At 44.2% G+C, this 15,290-nt stretch overlaps 3 protein-coding genes across 3 annotated transcripts; all 3 read left to right on the top strand.

Annotated features, from left to right (window-relative positions):
- Positions 1–1,088: 1,088 nt before the first annotated feature.
- hsd17b1 (hydroxysteroid (17-beta) dehydrogenase 1) lies at positions 1,089–2,704 on the top strand (the record flags this gene model as incomplete). Its single annotated transcript, XM_079282084.1, has 6 exons — positions 1,089–1,185; positions 1,326–1,487; positions 1,582–1,761; positions 1,919–2,012; positions 2,102–2,285; positions 2,549–2,704. 6 exons carry the CDS (start codon positions 1,089–1,091, stop codon positions 2,702–2,704), a joined length of 873 nt encoding a protein of 290 aa, XP_079138210.1.
- Positions 2,705–4,768: 2,064 nt separating this feature from the next.
- On the top strand, positions 4,769–8,282 carry LOC306786581 (coenzyme Q-binding protein COQ10 homolog, mitochondrial). The gene is made up of 5 exons (XM_079281394.1): positions 4,769–4,910; positions 5,384–5,536; positions 5,650–5,842; positions 7,429–7,530; positions 8,042–8,282. Exons 1-5 carry the CDS (start codon positions 4,807–4,809, stop codon positions 8,192–8,194), a joined length of 705 nt encoding a protein of 234 aa, XP_079137520.1. The 5' UTR covers positions 4,769–4,806; the 3' UTR covers positions 8,195–8,282.
- Positions 8,283–9,455: 1,173 nt separating this feature from the next.
- On the top strand, positions 9,456–12,594 carry LOC306787384 (complement C1q tumor necrosis factor-related protein 4-like; the record flags this gene model as incomplete). The annotated part of the gene is made up of 5 exons (XM_079282503.1): positions 9,456–9,537; positions 9,653–9,787; positions 9,900–10,157; positions 12,005–12,139; positions 12,308–12,594. The coding sequence occupies 5 exons, from the start codon at positions 9,456–9,458 to the stop codon at positions 12,592–12,594; spliced, it is 897 nt and encodes a 298-aa protein (XP_079138629.1).
- Between the last annotated feature and the right edge of the window lie 2,696 nt (positions 12,595–15,290).

The raw sequence follows: 15,290 nt of genomic DNA, 5'->3' as shown, positions 1-15,290 counted from the left end.
AATTCCAATCCTCCTAAAAAAGGGCAGAAAGACCAATTTGCGTACCGACACTTGGCCCTGAGGTAACGTCAGTAAGGTCTGCCTCACCACCACGTAAAGAATCAATAACTGTAAAATACGTCATGTTAGTTGCTACTAACCCCTTCTGCTGTATCCTATTGCTCTAGATTAGATGGAATCGTGAAAGGGCAAGATGAACTTCAGACTAGCAAGTGCTGTGCCTATTGAAATAAAACTTCCAACAGTGACTGATTAGCAACACACTAGGTCAACACCAGCATGGGAGTTAATTCCTAATCTTGGGAACCGCGTGTAAGAGGGAAATAATCTCAAATCAAAGCTCCTTTTACGAGCTTTTTCAGAGCTTTCATCGTCTGACGCGATGTGGTCAAAAAGCTCAGAATGTGACTTTTGAATTGAAATGACTTCGTCACACATTTAAAGAAGGCATCGGCGAACGACAACTCTCTGTGAGACATACCTAAAAGAACAATTTACTCTCCCGAGCTTGGGAAAGAGGATGCAAGGTCTCCAAATCTGATTTTATGAGAACAGCGCTCGACGATTTCACCTCCTCGACCCCTTGAACTCAAAGCCATTGTGCTGCTTGCTGGCTGTCCTCAGCTCATTGTTAGATGTGGTCAATGGAGCAGCCAGGAAAGAGGCCAGCGTGACTGCTATCATGATGCTTTGCTGCCACCTGGTGCACATATGTCGTGCAATTTAAAGGAGTGCATGATCTGCAATTATTCCCAAAAGCTAAACTTATTTGAAATAAATCGGGACAGTCGACGCCTCCAAAAATGTAATACACTCTTACACCACCGATCATTGATGTCAGTGGAAGTATACACAAGCACCAAAGCTACCAATGTTTCCCACTATGTCTCCATATAAAAACAAAATCAACTACACCAACAAGGACGTGTGAAAAGATGGGAGGACTCCAGGTGGCCGATAAGATGTTTAGGATTGACTGGCCTTGTGACAGAGAAATATGTGAAAACACTGAGAAGAGCTTTCACATGCCTCCATCTTACCCTCTGCTGTCCAGCTGCTCTCCCCTGAAGCAGACAGTCGGCGGCTCCATGGACAAGAAGGTGGTGCTGATCACGGGCTGCTCGTCGGGAATCGGTCTCAGCCTGGCTGTCCGGTTAGCCTCCGACCCAAACAAGACATTCAAAGGTAACCACTGCTGTCGCTGTCTTTTATCGCATTCCTCCTGTCCGCACTGGGTCAGGAACTGTTGATATTGATCTGTATAAAAAGCAAAACATTTTAAAGGAATCTGGATCAAGACACGCCACTACATGCTTTCTGTTTAGTGTATGCCACGATGAGAAACCTGGCCAAGAAGGAGCGTCTTTTAGAGTGTGTGAAAAGCCTGCACAAGGACACCTTGGACATACTCCAAATGGACGTGACCGTCCGGCAGTCCATCCTGGACGCGAGGGACAGGGTTGTGGAGAAGCGAGTGGACATTCTGGGTACGCTCCTGTGTCGTCCGGCGTGTTCTCGTTAAGATTGTAATTTGTGTGTGTGTGTGCGTGCGTTGATGGGCTTACCCTCGCTACCCCGCAGTGTGTAATGCCGGAGTGGGTTTGACGGGGCCGCTGGAGGCGCAGTCCTTGGACTCGATGAGGCAGATCCTGGAGGTCAACCTCTTCGGTACCATCCAGACCATCCAGGCGTTCCTGCCAGACATGAAGGCTCAGGGCCAAGGCCGCATCCTGGTCACCGGGAGCACGGGAGGACTTCACGGTGAGTGGAGCACATGGGTTGAGGAATCGCTGTTCCGCACGTGCAGTCTTTGTAATGATTTTGGCGGGAATCCCCGAGAACGAATCGCAGTCGATGCTCGCTGCCGTGCATGAAATTGCCAAAACAAGCCATCTTCCTGCTTCATGCTCTCTTGCAGGTCTGCCCTTTAATGAGGTGTACTGTGCCAGTAAGTTTGCGATAGAGGGAGCATGTGAGAGCTTGGCTGTCCTCCTGCAACACTTCAACATCCAGTGAGTTTCAATGTTTGCTTATCTTCTTTCCCCTCAGTTCAGAGGCTGTTAACTGTAAATGTTGACTGTGCTTTTTCATCCCCTTGCAGCGTGAGTCTCATCGAGTGCGGTCCAGTCAACACTGACTTCCTGGTCAACCTGCAGAGGGCAGAGCTCGGGGACACATCCCTCCAACAGGTGGACGCCCTCACCCTCGGCCTCTATGAGAAATACCTGCGGCACTGCGGCTCCGTTTTCCAAAACGCAGCGCAGGACACCGAGGACATCGTGAAGGTGCGTCAAAGATAAGGCCGAGCTCTATTTAGACGGAGGACACGTCTTTGTGCAGCAGTCGCGGTGCAAAGTAGGAAAAAGTGCAAATATAAAGAGTGCAAGATTCTATAAACAGATAGTCAACATGTACACGTTCTTCTTTCATAGAGGATCAGAATACTGCGACGGTTTGAGTTTATCACAGCAAATTGACAAAAGTCAGTGTGCCAACGTCGGAGCGCTGCTACATCTGAGCCTGTGGTGTGTTTGTTTTTGTCTCCAAGGTGTTCCTGGAGGCCATCCAGTCCCCCAGCCCTGCTTTCAGATACTACACCGGGGGAGGGGTGCCACCTCTCACCACACTGAAGATCACAGATCCAGATGGCTCGCAGTACATCAGGGCTTTGAGCAAAATCATGTTCTCGGCTGAGGAACAATAATTTTCAAGCCACCGCTTGCTCTTCTCTTTCTTTATGTGCGCAGGTCAACATAAATACTCTTTCAGTTTCGATTATCGGGAATAAAGATGACGCACTGTGTGACTCACTGGTTGCTCTAAGGGCTGTGAGTTCAGTTTTGTTAGTTCACATGGCTTCATGCTTCTAGTTTTGTATGTCACTTATCAAAACTTGTATTCCTAATCACAAAATAAAGTTATAAATGTAAAAGTAGATCATTTTTCAGGTTGGTGGAGAAACAATTGAAAAGGCTTTTGAGTGCATTCCTGTCTTTTGATTCTTGCCACACTGGTTGGCATATTTTCACAGGGATCGGCGAGCTTCTCGGCAGGTTCTTGCCACCCTGTTAAATGTGAAACACTCCAAGAATTCTCTTTCGTTTTTAAATTGGCTCGCCCCAAAGCATGAAACAAAGACATGTTTCATTTCTGTTCTTGTGTTCGCTGAATGGCACGTCTTAAAATGTCCCTTGAGGGGTAAACGAATAAAGCATTTGAACTGAACTGAAACGACGTTGTGCATAATGTACCTTATACTTCATAATAGAGGTCAAGTGTGACAGGGAGTATGTTGTAGGGAACACAGGAAATACTGATCAAATTCTACATTCTTCCCCAGTAAATATGTATTTATGGCAATGTCCGATTGATCATCAGGAGATTCGGTATTCTGTTGAAGTGGAAAAACACTGTTAACAGCTAGTTTAGTCTGGAAATATCCTTTCACCAAATGTATCATCTCTGTCCTCTGGTCCTCCTAACATATTGTCAGAATATAACAGATGGCGTCATATATTCTTCACTTTCCTAATCATTGAAATCTAACAGGAAGGCTCTTTAGCGGAGAAGTTTGCACGCTTTAGACAAGCCGGCTTATGTAGTTTCTACTGTAGACACACAGTTAAGTTCTTCGGCTGAAGGAATGACGGCCTGTCAATGATTGATACATGTGAACTGAAAATGCATGCGCAGTGACGTCTTTGTAAACCAGTGACATCACTGCAGCTACTCCATGTAGTCGTGAGACAACAGACTGCATGAACAGAAGTTAGTCATTACTGAAAGTCCTCTATTACCTTTCTATTTCAGTACAAATGTAAAAGAGGGCACTTAAAAACAATGGAAAGTTAAGCAATGTCTTTCTGAATTGTAAAGAGGACGTTTAGCTGCCTCAGTTGGACTTTTGAATCACTGAACTGCATCAAACTGAAGGAGGGCCGGATGGAACAGCAGCCACCACCTGTGTCGTTGGAACAGCCTGTTAAGCCCATGAGTATGTTGTTTTATAACCTGAATGTTTGGCAATGGCATGTCTCTATGTCTACGCATGACATTTCTGGCCTTTGATGGCATGTCTGAGGTTCTTAAATCCCTCCCTAATCAAGTGAATTAATTCCAGTCTCAAGGTCCTGAGATGGATCCTGCTGTACCTGTTCGGACACTGAATGCTGCATCACCCAGAGGTGCCAGCCTCTTAGAGCATACAGTATTATGCAGAATAAAGTCAGTTAAGAGCATGGTGCATTAAAATGAAATGTAGCTGCTATCATAATGTAAACATTTTCATTTAGCCTAAAGCTATATTTTCAGCGATTCGATCACAAATGCGTCATGTGGAACAAATGTACAGCAAGGCAAGGCAAGTTTATTTGTATAGCACATTTCAACAACAAGGAAATTCAAAGTGCTTCACATAAAACCATTAAAAGCATCAACACATAAGGCAAAACAACAACAAATGTGCATTTCCTTATGTACTTTTGGGTGACAAGAGTAAAAGCGTCAAATTCAGAACTTGTCTGTCTCAGAGTAAGAGATCCAACTAGTAGACTCATTGTGCATTCCGTAATAACAATACTACCTGTGATACCTTGTTTTATTAGAAATCATGGAAATAAGTTACAAAATATGTGTGTCTATGAAAAAAAAAAATCAAGTCATCAATTTATCGTTTAAACTGGATCCGGCTCTCTGATTGGCTAGAGCCTCCTGTTGCGTCACTGTTTTCTTGCTCGGACAAGTGCAGCAGAGTCATCAGTCAGAACGACAGACAGTCTGTCAGTCTCCAAACACACAAACATCAGGATGACCACAAGAACGAGGCCGCTTCTGCTCACGGCGCTGCGGGAGATGTCTGCAGCTCACTCCGCCACAGCCGTGCGAGGAAACGGCAGAAGAGCAAATATCTTGTGAGTAAAACAATGGAACCCCCCCCCCCCCCCCGTAACGTAACGTTCGGTGAAATACTGAAGAGACAGAAGTTTTGGTTGAATGTCATTAGTCACGCGCGTTTATCGAAATGTGGCTGTTGGTGTCATTTTAAACTGCCTTTTTTTTTTTTTCTTGAAATTTCCGGAGCTGGTTTGTTGTTACTGTATTCACGGGTTGTACTGTGTGGGGGATGTGCGCGAGTGAACGGTTCAACTTACAGTCACGAGACTCGGTCCTCTCTCCCTCTTGTGGTAGGTATGCACCTAGGTTTCCTCAGCGGCGAAGCATTGGAGGGGGGGGGGGGGGGGTCTGTCTTCAGAGAGATGTTCATGAATGCTTTGCTTTCACTTGAATAGATGCTCATACGGCCCGATTGGGAATTTACAACCTAAAATACTGAGGGGTAAACTCAGACGTCACAGGTCCCCCCTCATGTCTCCCCCCCCTTCAGAAGACACTCGTGGGGCTCCTGTGGGGCCCCGGCGGCGAGGAGGGCCGGCCTGCCTCTCTGCGTCCCCGCCAGCACACCCAGCCGCAGCTTCATCAACCTGGCTTTTCCCACCAGCACACGCAGGATAGAGTACACCGAGTGCCGGACATTAGGGTGAGTGCCCCCAAATTATGTGCAATGTGTTTAAGACCACTGAAATAAAATAAAATACATGAAATGATGTTGAAGCGGTGACACGGTCTCATCGGGTGTGTGTGTGTGTTCAGGTATTCTCCAGAGCAGATGTACAATGTGGTGGCCAGCGTGGACCAGTATCAGCACTTTGTTCCCTGGTGCAAGAAGTCTCGGGTCACCAAGGGACAGAGCGGTGACGTCCGGGCGGATCTCGAAATAGGTTTCCCCCCCATTGTGGAGCGCTACACCTCTGAGGTCACCGTCGTCCCAAACCACCAAGTCAGGGTGAGCCCCAGTCCTGGTAGCTCCAGAAAACAAACAGTAATCACTAAAAAAACAACACACCCAGCGTATTGCCTTCGTCCAGTGCTTCTCAAACTTTTTCTGTCACGCCCAACTTTGGAGGAAGAAAAATGTTCATGCCCCACCGCCCCAACAAAATTGTAACAAAGTGGTCCATGTTGAACTTTTATTGAAATGACAACATTTTGTGACTCCTCCATCTGTGCTTTTTCAAATAATAGAATAAAGAAAATTGCAATCACTTTCAAGTAAACCAGATTGCTCCAGCAGACAAAAACAAATACAATGTGCAATCGCTTTGTTCGAACAATGCAAATAAAGTTCAATCTGTGCAAAAAATAACTAATATTTGGCAAAAAAATAGCTTATTGTGGCTGCAATTCACCTGTTTTGCACTGAATATCTTTCTAAGATAATAACAATAAACTGCAACCTGTGAAAAACGAAACAAGTTCAAATATTTGGCAATAAAGAGTTTTCCTGAGTTTCTTTTCAAAACAACAATAACGTGCAACCTGTGCAAAACAAAATGAGCATATGCTCACACATATCTGGAGCATTTTATTTTAAATATGAGCTTTAAAATGTAGCATTCTAAAAGTAAAATAAGAGCTGCACGTGGGACTGTTCGTACACTGGCTGTGGTCATCGCAGTGAACAGTGTGTACAGTGTGATGAGAGGGCACGTGAGTACTTTATCTCCTTGGAGCAGAGGCTGCATGTAGCATAGCCTGGCTTATCAATATATTGAAAATACTGTGACAGCAGGAAGCTGTACTCATGTCTGTTTAGACCTCCACCTTTATCCAGGCCCAGCTCTACCTTTATCCAGGCCCAGCTCCACCTTTATCCAGGCCCAGCTCCACCTTTATCCAGGCCCAGCTCCACCTTTATCCAGGCCCAGCTCCACTCACATCTCAGCCCTATTCTGACCACGAAATCATCCTCATTCTACTTTGAGTTTAAGCAAACAACCTGCAACCAGATGCGCCGGTGTTCCGGTTTAACGTTAACATGCAACACGGGGGTGCTGCATGTTTCATCACGTTACGTTTTTTCCTCCTAAATCGCGATAATGACGAACGTTAACAGTCGAAAAAGTTCCGCATGCAGCGGACGTTAACTTAACCCAGCAAGTCTGAACGGTAACATAACGTAACTTTAACGGAGGGAATGTCTGCGTGCAGATGTCTGTGCAGACATCTGCACGCTGATTGGCCAAGACTCGACACGTCACGTCACATCAGAGATGTTTTATTGTGAAGATCACGACATCCCCTTTTCTCCTCGTCTCACTCCAATCTGAGAAACGCTGGCTTGCCAGTTGACCCCCCCCCCCCCCCCCCAAAAAAAACCTCTACGGATCTACACGATTCACGTGGATGATATATTTTCATTCAAAACAGCGAATTTTGCCGAAAAGCGACAAGTTTGCAGGTATGAATAAAGTTCTTGAAATAAAAACAATTCTGCATTTCCCCCTGCGCCCCACTAGAGGGGCGCGCCCCATAGTTTGAGAACCACTGCCTTAGTCAGTGATGATGAAGGAGTCCTTTCTTTTGTAACAGGCCGTGTGTACTGACGGATCCCTCTTCAGCCATCTTGAAACAATATGGAAGTTTGCCCCTGCAGACCAAGACCTACCGGCCTCCTGCAAAGTGGATTTCTATGTAAGTGTGTATCTGACCCCGAGAGTTGTGAGGAAATCAGTTTTTTTGCAGCAGTCGTTGGAATTTGAAGTAGAACTCTGCAATGAAAATAAAATAATGTAAACAATTAAAATGAGTCAAATAGCAGTGACATTATTATTGTAAACAAACCCACTGATCAAAATAGGATAACTTTCCCATGGGACTTAAGGGATCCGATCGCATGCTGAAAGAGAGACTCATTCCAGGTCTTCGCTCCTGTACTGTTGTGAATATTGTGACTGACTCAAAGGAAGTGTTGGGTAAAATCTCAATATGCTCTAAATTTGGTCTCCAGTAGCACGCTGGTGTCCCAGGAAGCCTGAAATAGCTGTCGGGGAACAGTGTAAAGGAGCTGCTGGGAGGCGGTTTGAGGAAGGAAGGGAAAGTCTGACGGTCAAAAGCGACTTTGAACTCCGCCAAAGACGTCTCTGGTTGTGATTTATACAATAAAGTCACAAACTTGTTTGTCCCCCTCCTGTGTCCTCTGTAGGTTTCGTTTGAGTTCAAGTCTCTTTTGCACTCTCAGCTGGCCAGAATCTTCTTTGACGAAGTGGTGCAACAGATGGTCAATGCCTTCGAGTCCCGAGCTGCGATGCTGTATAGCAGCCAGCAGGAGGCGCCATCGAGGAGGCGGTCGACATGAGGCCTCCACGCTCCCTGAGACCTTTAACCAAACTCTGCTCTACCTCCTCTCAACACGTGTCCTACACAGGAAGCTGGTTCTTCTTTTTGCACACATCCGTATCTTACACTTGAGTTGACGATGCACATTAAACATACTTACTGTTTATTTATCGTCCACGAGCTAATTTACTGACTTCCTTGTACATATTTAGTCACTTATAGGTCAGGAATACATACGTGGTTTCAAATGATGTTTCTTTGTACGATTGTGGGCTCAACACCAAAACATCTAAAAGGGTTACGAGCTATTTCTTGTTCATCTTATCTTTGTCTGTGGAATTAAAACACTTTTGTTTTAGTCAATCTATGTCGAAGCGTCATTTATTGCATTAATGTTTTTTATGTGCTGCAAGCAAGGATTTCCAGTGTAGTGGATTGAATCAATATCTGTTTACTCGTTGTGTTTGTGCCAGATTCATCATGTATGGACTCCTGGTGAGATTGCTTGAAAATGCGAAATGAAAGTAAAAGAGGAGTTAAGTCCTGGTGTTGCAGAGACATACATGAGGTCATGTCACAGTGCATACAGAAGCTCAGAACTGTTCAAAGATACAATATGAGAAATATTTTAGATGACAAGCAACTTATGTGATGAAGAAGACATTTCTTTCAGGTCCAATTCTGTGTGATTCAGATGAGATGAGATCAGATTTATTTCCTGCAAATTATTTTTAGCAGCGTGGCATACGGTGTGTTTGAGGTGGAGCTACAGTAAGAGAAGTTATGGTTTTCATGTTTCAAATCATTGAGTTCAAACGTAACGTCTTCAAATAATAAACACAGCAGAAGAAGAATATTTTAATGACTTTAAACATTCATCAAGACAGCCTTATAAACACGATGCCCCATTTAATCAGGTTCAACAGCACTTTGTGAACTTTACTTTACAGTGAAGTAAACAAATGTGTTATTGATTCACTTGTTGGACTTTAGAGTTTGAACTTTCCCAACTCTATCAATAATGAAACAGCAGTATTAGGAAATACCCATTTATAAATCACTAAACAGTGATTCATAAATGGGTATTTTGCACAATGTCTTGTGAAGTATAAGAGGGGGACGTTTGACAGAGAAAGGCTGCACAGAGGCGCAGATCTCAAAAAAGGATGAAGAACATTGCAGTCCTGATTCTAGCGTTCGGCTGCTGCGTATGTCAAAGGTCACCTCATGGAAACGATGAAACCCTATCCCTCACTTCCATAAGTCAAGATGTTGCAAACATGGCCGAGAAGATAACGCGACTGGAATCTCAGTTGCTAAACGCTGAGAGAGAAGTCCTAGAGCTGCGGAGCCTGACTGCAGGTATAGGCTAACAAAGACAAAACATGATTTCATGAGATGTAATATTCATGTGTTGTAATTCTGTCCTGCATAAATTCTTACTTTTGATGTGTTTGTGGTAACTTCATGCTCTCAGGCAAACCTCAGGTGGCCTTTTCTGCAACTCTCACGGATTCTGACACTGGAAACATTGGACCTTTTCCCATTACTACCCCACTTAAGTATAAGAAGGTCTTCTCCAACACTGGCAATGGCTACAATCCTTCAACAGGTATGTGTGTGTTAGAGAGAGAGAGAGAGAGAGAGAGAGAGAGAGAGAGAGAGAGAGAGAGAGACACTAATGAGGGCTCGTGCAATTAAAACCAGTCTCTTTATTCTGGCAGGCATCTTCACAGCACTTGTCAGTGGGACGTACTTCTTTCGATTCTCAATGCACAACAGTCATGTTGCCAACTCTGCTGTGAGCCTCATGAAGAACACCGAGCGGCTGGTATCTGTCTGGGACGCTGTAAAGACTGACGGCAATGACATGGGCAGCAACGCCGTAGTCATCGCCCTCCAGGCGGGAGACAGCGTGTATGTGCAGCTCCATGCAAACCGGGAGGTCTATGATGACATCTTGCACTACAACACCTTCACTGGTTTTCTGCTCTTCACTGCATAATCTGCACGGGTCTTCATGCTTTCTGCAGTAAAAGTAATATCTCACGTTATTCATGCTGCTAACTTGCAGGACATAATCTCAAATCTTGGGTCTGGTGTTACATCCCACTACATTGATCCAAGTAATTCTCTCACTTCTTCTGCTGTGTTGGACCATTTTAAGCCTGTTTCCCTCCCAGCTCTCACTAAAATTGTTGATCAACGAAAAACTACAATGTGCCACTCTGACATCATCTCCCCAGGTCTCTTTAAGCAGGTTTTTGTTGAAATTGGACCATATATACTGTCAATTATAAATCTGTTTCCTGGATCAGTGCCAGTCCATTTCAAACATGCAACAGTAATTCCTCTCATCAAGAAACCTAATCTGGAACCCTCTGACCCATCAAATTACAGACCGATATCCACCTTGCCTTTTCTGTCAACGATCTTTGAGAAAGTTGTATTTCAACAGCTTCAATCTTTTATCAGCTTGAATGGCATCTGTGATGTATCTCAATCTGGTTTTACAACGTCTCACATCACTGAATCTGCCATTTTAAAAGCTTTTAACGACCTTTTACTCATCGCTGCAGGGGCAGCAACAGAGAAGGACCGGTCGGCCAGGGTTGTCAATTTTGAGCGAGGTGGGGTATATGCCTGCAGCAGGTCAGACAGATAGACTGGGGCGGTGCCATTTCAACACTTAAATACAAATAACAACATTCTTCAAGTAATTCTGTACTCTACTGGTTGCCAATGAAGGGATTTTAAGATCGGTGAAATGTGTTCACGCCTGCGTGTACCAGTTAAAAGTCTCGCTGCAGTGATAGAAGTGATCGAAGCTTTTTGCCGATTCCAGCACACAAGGAATTACAGTAGTCCAGTCTAGAGGTGATGAAAGCATGATTAACTTTCTCCAGGTCTTTCGAGGAGAGAAAGGATTTCACCTGAGCCAAGAGTATGAGCTGAAAGAAGCTGACTTTGACCACCTTGGAGGTCCAATATAAAAGATGAGTCCAAAATCACACCCAGATTTATTTACATGCATTTGTAGTGGGTTGCCATGGGGCCAAGACACAATGAGGGACTGTCCGGTATAGCAGCTGAAATGCGAGAGGGATTGATAAGCATGATCTCTGTTTTACCTTCGTTGAGGCATAGAAGATTTAGCGAGAGCCAGCTTTTGACATCAGCCAGGCAGCACATTAAAGACTTTATTGAAGCAGTTCTGTGTTTGAGGAGAAGGTATATTTGAATATCGTCGGCATAGAGGTGATAAGAAATGTTATGTTTCTGGAAAATGGATCCAAGAGGCAGCATTAATTGTAATTCAATACTATAATTAGTTTTCTTCAGTCACTTGTTGGACTTCAATGATAGAGTTGGGAAATTCCAAAGGTGTTTAGTTTTTTTATAAATGGGTGTTTCCTGAAACTGGTGTTTCTCGTTTTGCACAATGTCTTGTGAGGTATAAGAGGGGGACGTTTGACAGAGAAAGGCTGCACAGAGGCGCAGATCTCAAAACCACAAGGATGAAGAACATTGCAGTCCTGATTCTAGCGTTCGGCTGCTGCGTATGTCAAAGGTCACCTCATGGAAACGATGACACCTTATCCCTCACTTCCATAAATCAAAAGGTTGCAAACAATGCGGCGAAGATATCGCTACTGGAATCTCAGTTGCTAAACGCTGAGAGAGAAGTCCTGGAGCTGCGGAGCCTGACTGCAGGTATAGGCTAACAAAGACAAAACATGATTTCATGGGTTGTAATATTCATGTGTTGTAATTCTGTCCTGCATAAATTCTTACTTTAGATGTGTTTGTGGTAACTTCATGCTCTCAGGCAAACCTCAGGTGGCCTTTTCTGCAGCTCTCATGGAATCTGGCCGTGGAAACGTTGGACCTTTCACCATTTATACCCCACTTAAGTATAAGAAGGTCTTCTCCAACACTGGCAATGGCTACAATCCTTCAACAGGTATGTGTGTGTGTGTGTGTGTGTGTGTGTGTGTGTGTGTGTGTGTGCGTGTGCGTGTGTGTGTGTGTTAGAGAGAGAGAGAGAGAGAGAGAGAGAGAGAGAGAGAGAGAGAGAGAGAGACACTAATGAGGGCTCGTGAAATTAAAACCAGTCTCTTTATTCTGGCAGGCATCTTCACAGCACTTGTCAGTGGGACGTACTTCTTTCGATTCTCAATGTTCAACAACCTCAATCCTACTCCCAACTCTGTTGTGAGCCTCATGAAGAACAACGAGCTGCTGGTATCTGTCTGGGACACTTCAGCGAACGACGCCAATGACATGGGCAGCAACGCCGTAGTCATCGCCCTCGAGGAGGGAGACGGCGTGTATGTGCAGCTCCATGCAACCCGAGTGGTCTATGATGATGAATGGACGTACAACACCTTCACTGGTTTTCTGCTCTTCGCTGCATAATCTGCACGGGTGTTCATGCTTTCTGCAGTGAAAGTAATATCTCACGTTATTCATGCTGCTAACTGGTAGCTATGGAAGTGTAATCTGTGAGAATGATTGACACGACAGTGTAATGATGTGCTGTGTCTGGAAACGTAACAGTCATTTGGTTGAGACGTTGTATCAATAATAAATATCAAGCTTTGTCGGCACAATGCCTGTGTCTCTATTTTCCTCTCATGATGTTTGGATTTCATCATTTGAAACAAGCTTACTTACAGCGTGTTGTTAGTTTTGAGGGTAAAAATACTATAGAAAATAAAATACAGAATAATACCGTAGAGCCATCTTCAAACTCTACAATTTGCTCTCCATTACACTCCTGTATATAGTTTCATGACAGCATCTTGCACAGTGTCGACGCTGTCGTGGTGATGAAATGTGTCCACAGACAGACACATAAATATAAACAGGCAAAGTGCTCCTGTGGGGTCTCCAGGATCACATTCTGTCACAATGACTCACACACAGACTCACATGGTGAAGAAAAAAAAACAGCATCGCTGTCGCTGCTGCTAACAACAACACTGGTTAACTTTTTGAAAACACGACACGGCGATGACACCATGCATGACCCTGAGGCCTGATTTCATCCAACTGGCTTTCACGCTTGAGTAGAGCAGCAGACGGACTACAATGGAGTGTTTTGCTTGTAGCAACTTTTACGACTTAATTTTTCATTTTTTTACTTTAATTCTTAAAGTCGAAACATCTTGGTCAAAGTAAATGTTGTAAACGACATTCGTGTCTCATCAGAGGTGGAGTTCTCAATGTTAAACAGGGCATTCCCATGCACTTCTGTGCTGAAATGTTTCATGCTGTTCTCGTGTGTGTGAATACTTTAGCAACAGCTAACAGGTGTTCATCAAAACAAAATGCAAAGCTTTAACGGCACAATGTAACGTCAGCTTGTTTTTTGCGTTCGTATGGATAACAGAACGGTTAATGACTGTAATTAACATATTGGTTTGCGACGGAAGATTTATTCATGAATCAAGAACAAAAAAATAGGTTTTGCCCCCATTGTGGAGCGCTACACCTCTGAGGTCACCGTCGACCCAAACCACCAAGTCAGGGTGAGCCCCAGTCCTGGTAGCTCCAGAAAACAAACATTTCAAATATTATTCTCTCAAAAACAATTTACCAGCGTATCGCCTTAGTCAGTGATGATGAAGGAGTCCTTTCTTTTGTAACAGGCCGTGTGTACTGACGGATCCCTCTTCAGCCATCTTGAAACAATATGGAAGTTTGCCCCTGCAGACCAAGACCTACCGGCCTCCTGCAAAGTGGATTTCTATGTAAGTGTTTTAATCTTGAGCAGCTCGTCTCTGGTCCCACTTATGAACATGGTCATACGTTGGACCTTGTTTTATCTTTTGGTATTCCTGCAAGCATCAGTGAAATTTGTGAAGCAACGTTCTCGGACCACAAGCTGTCATCTTTGAAGCAGTTACTGCTGCTCAGACACTCCCCCACCTGTTCCTGTTCACTGCCCTCGTTTCATCACCTCCAGCACCGCACAGCGGTTTTTAAATGCTTTCAAATTACAGACCGATATCCACCTTGCCTTTTCTGTCAACGCTCTTTGAGAAAGTTGTATTTCAACAGCTTCAATCTTTTATCAGCTTGAATGGCATCTGTGATGTTTCTCAATCTGGTTTTACAACGTCTCACATCACTGAATCTGCCATTTTAAAAGCTTTTAACGACCTTTTACTCATCGCTGCAGGGGCAGCAACAGAGAAGGACCGGTCGGCCAGGGTTGTCAATTTTGAGCGAGGTGGGGTATATGCCTGCAGCAGGTCAGACAGATAGACTGGGGCGGTGCCATTTAAATACTTAAATACAAATAACAACATTCTTCAAGTAATTCTGTACTCTACTGGTTGCCAATGAAGGGATTTTAAGATCGGTGAAATGTGTTCACGCCTGCGTGTACCAGTTAAAAGTCTCGCTGCAGTGATAGAAGTGATAGAAGCTTTTTGCCGATTCCAGCACACAAGGAATTACAGTAGTTCAGTCTAGAGGTGATAAAAGCATGATTAACTTTCTCCAGGTCTTTCGAGGAGAGAAAGGATTTCACCTGAGCCAAGAGTATTAGCTGAAAGAAGCTGACTTTGACCACCTTGGAGGTCCAATATAAAAGATGAGTCCAAAATCACACCCAGATTTTTTTACATGCATTTGTAGTGGGTTGCCATGGGGCCAAGACACAATGAGGGACTGTCCGGTATAGCAGCTGAAATGCGAGAGGGATTGATAAGCATGATCTCTGTTTTACCTTCGTTGAGGCATAGAAGATTTAGCGAGAGCCAGCTTTTGACATCAGCCAGGCAGCACATTAACGACTTTATTGAGGCAGTTCTGTGTTTGAGGGGAAGGTATATTTGAATATCGTCGGCATAGAGGTGATAAGAAATGTTATGTTTCTGGAAAATGGATCCAAGAGGCAGCATTAATTGTAATTCAATACTATAATTAGTTTTCTTCAGTCACTTGTTGGACTTCAATGATAGAGTTGGGAAATTCCAAAGGTGTTTCGTTTTTTATAAATGGGTGTTTCCTGAAACTGGTGTTTCTCGTTTTGCACAATGTCTTGTGAGGTATAAGAGGGGGACGTTTGACAGAGAAAGGCTGCACAGAGGCGCAGATCTCAA

Source organism: Melanostigma gelatinosum (assembly GCF_949748355.1).
Source record: "Melanostigma gelatinosum genome assembly, chromosome: 13".
Lineage (NCBI taxonomy): Eukaryota > Metazoa > Chordata > Actinopteri > Perciformes > Zoarcidae > Melanostigma > Melanostigma gelatinosum.
The sequence above is the reverse complement of the archived record's forward strand: the minus strand, read 5'-3'. Positions and strand labels throughout refer to the sequence as shown.

What these genes read in the sequence shown, in the direction of transcription:
- LOC306786581 (XM_079281394.1), top strand. Translation starts at nt 4,807, where the DNA reads ATGACCACAAGAACGAGGCCGCTTCTGCTCACGGCGCTGCGGGAGATG. An exon ending in GGCAGAAGAGCAAATATCTT is followed by an intron (nt 4,911 to 5,383) that starts GTGAGTAAAACA and finishes CCCCCCCTTCAG; the next exon opens with AAGACACTCGTGGGGCTCCT. An exon ending in ACCGAGTGCCGGACATTAGG is followed by an intron (nt 5,537 to 5,649) that starts GTGAGTGCCCCC and finishes GTGTGTGTTCAG; the next exon opens with GTATTCTCCAGAGCAGATGT.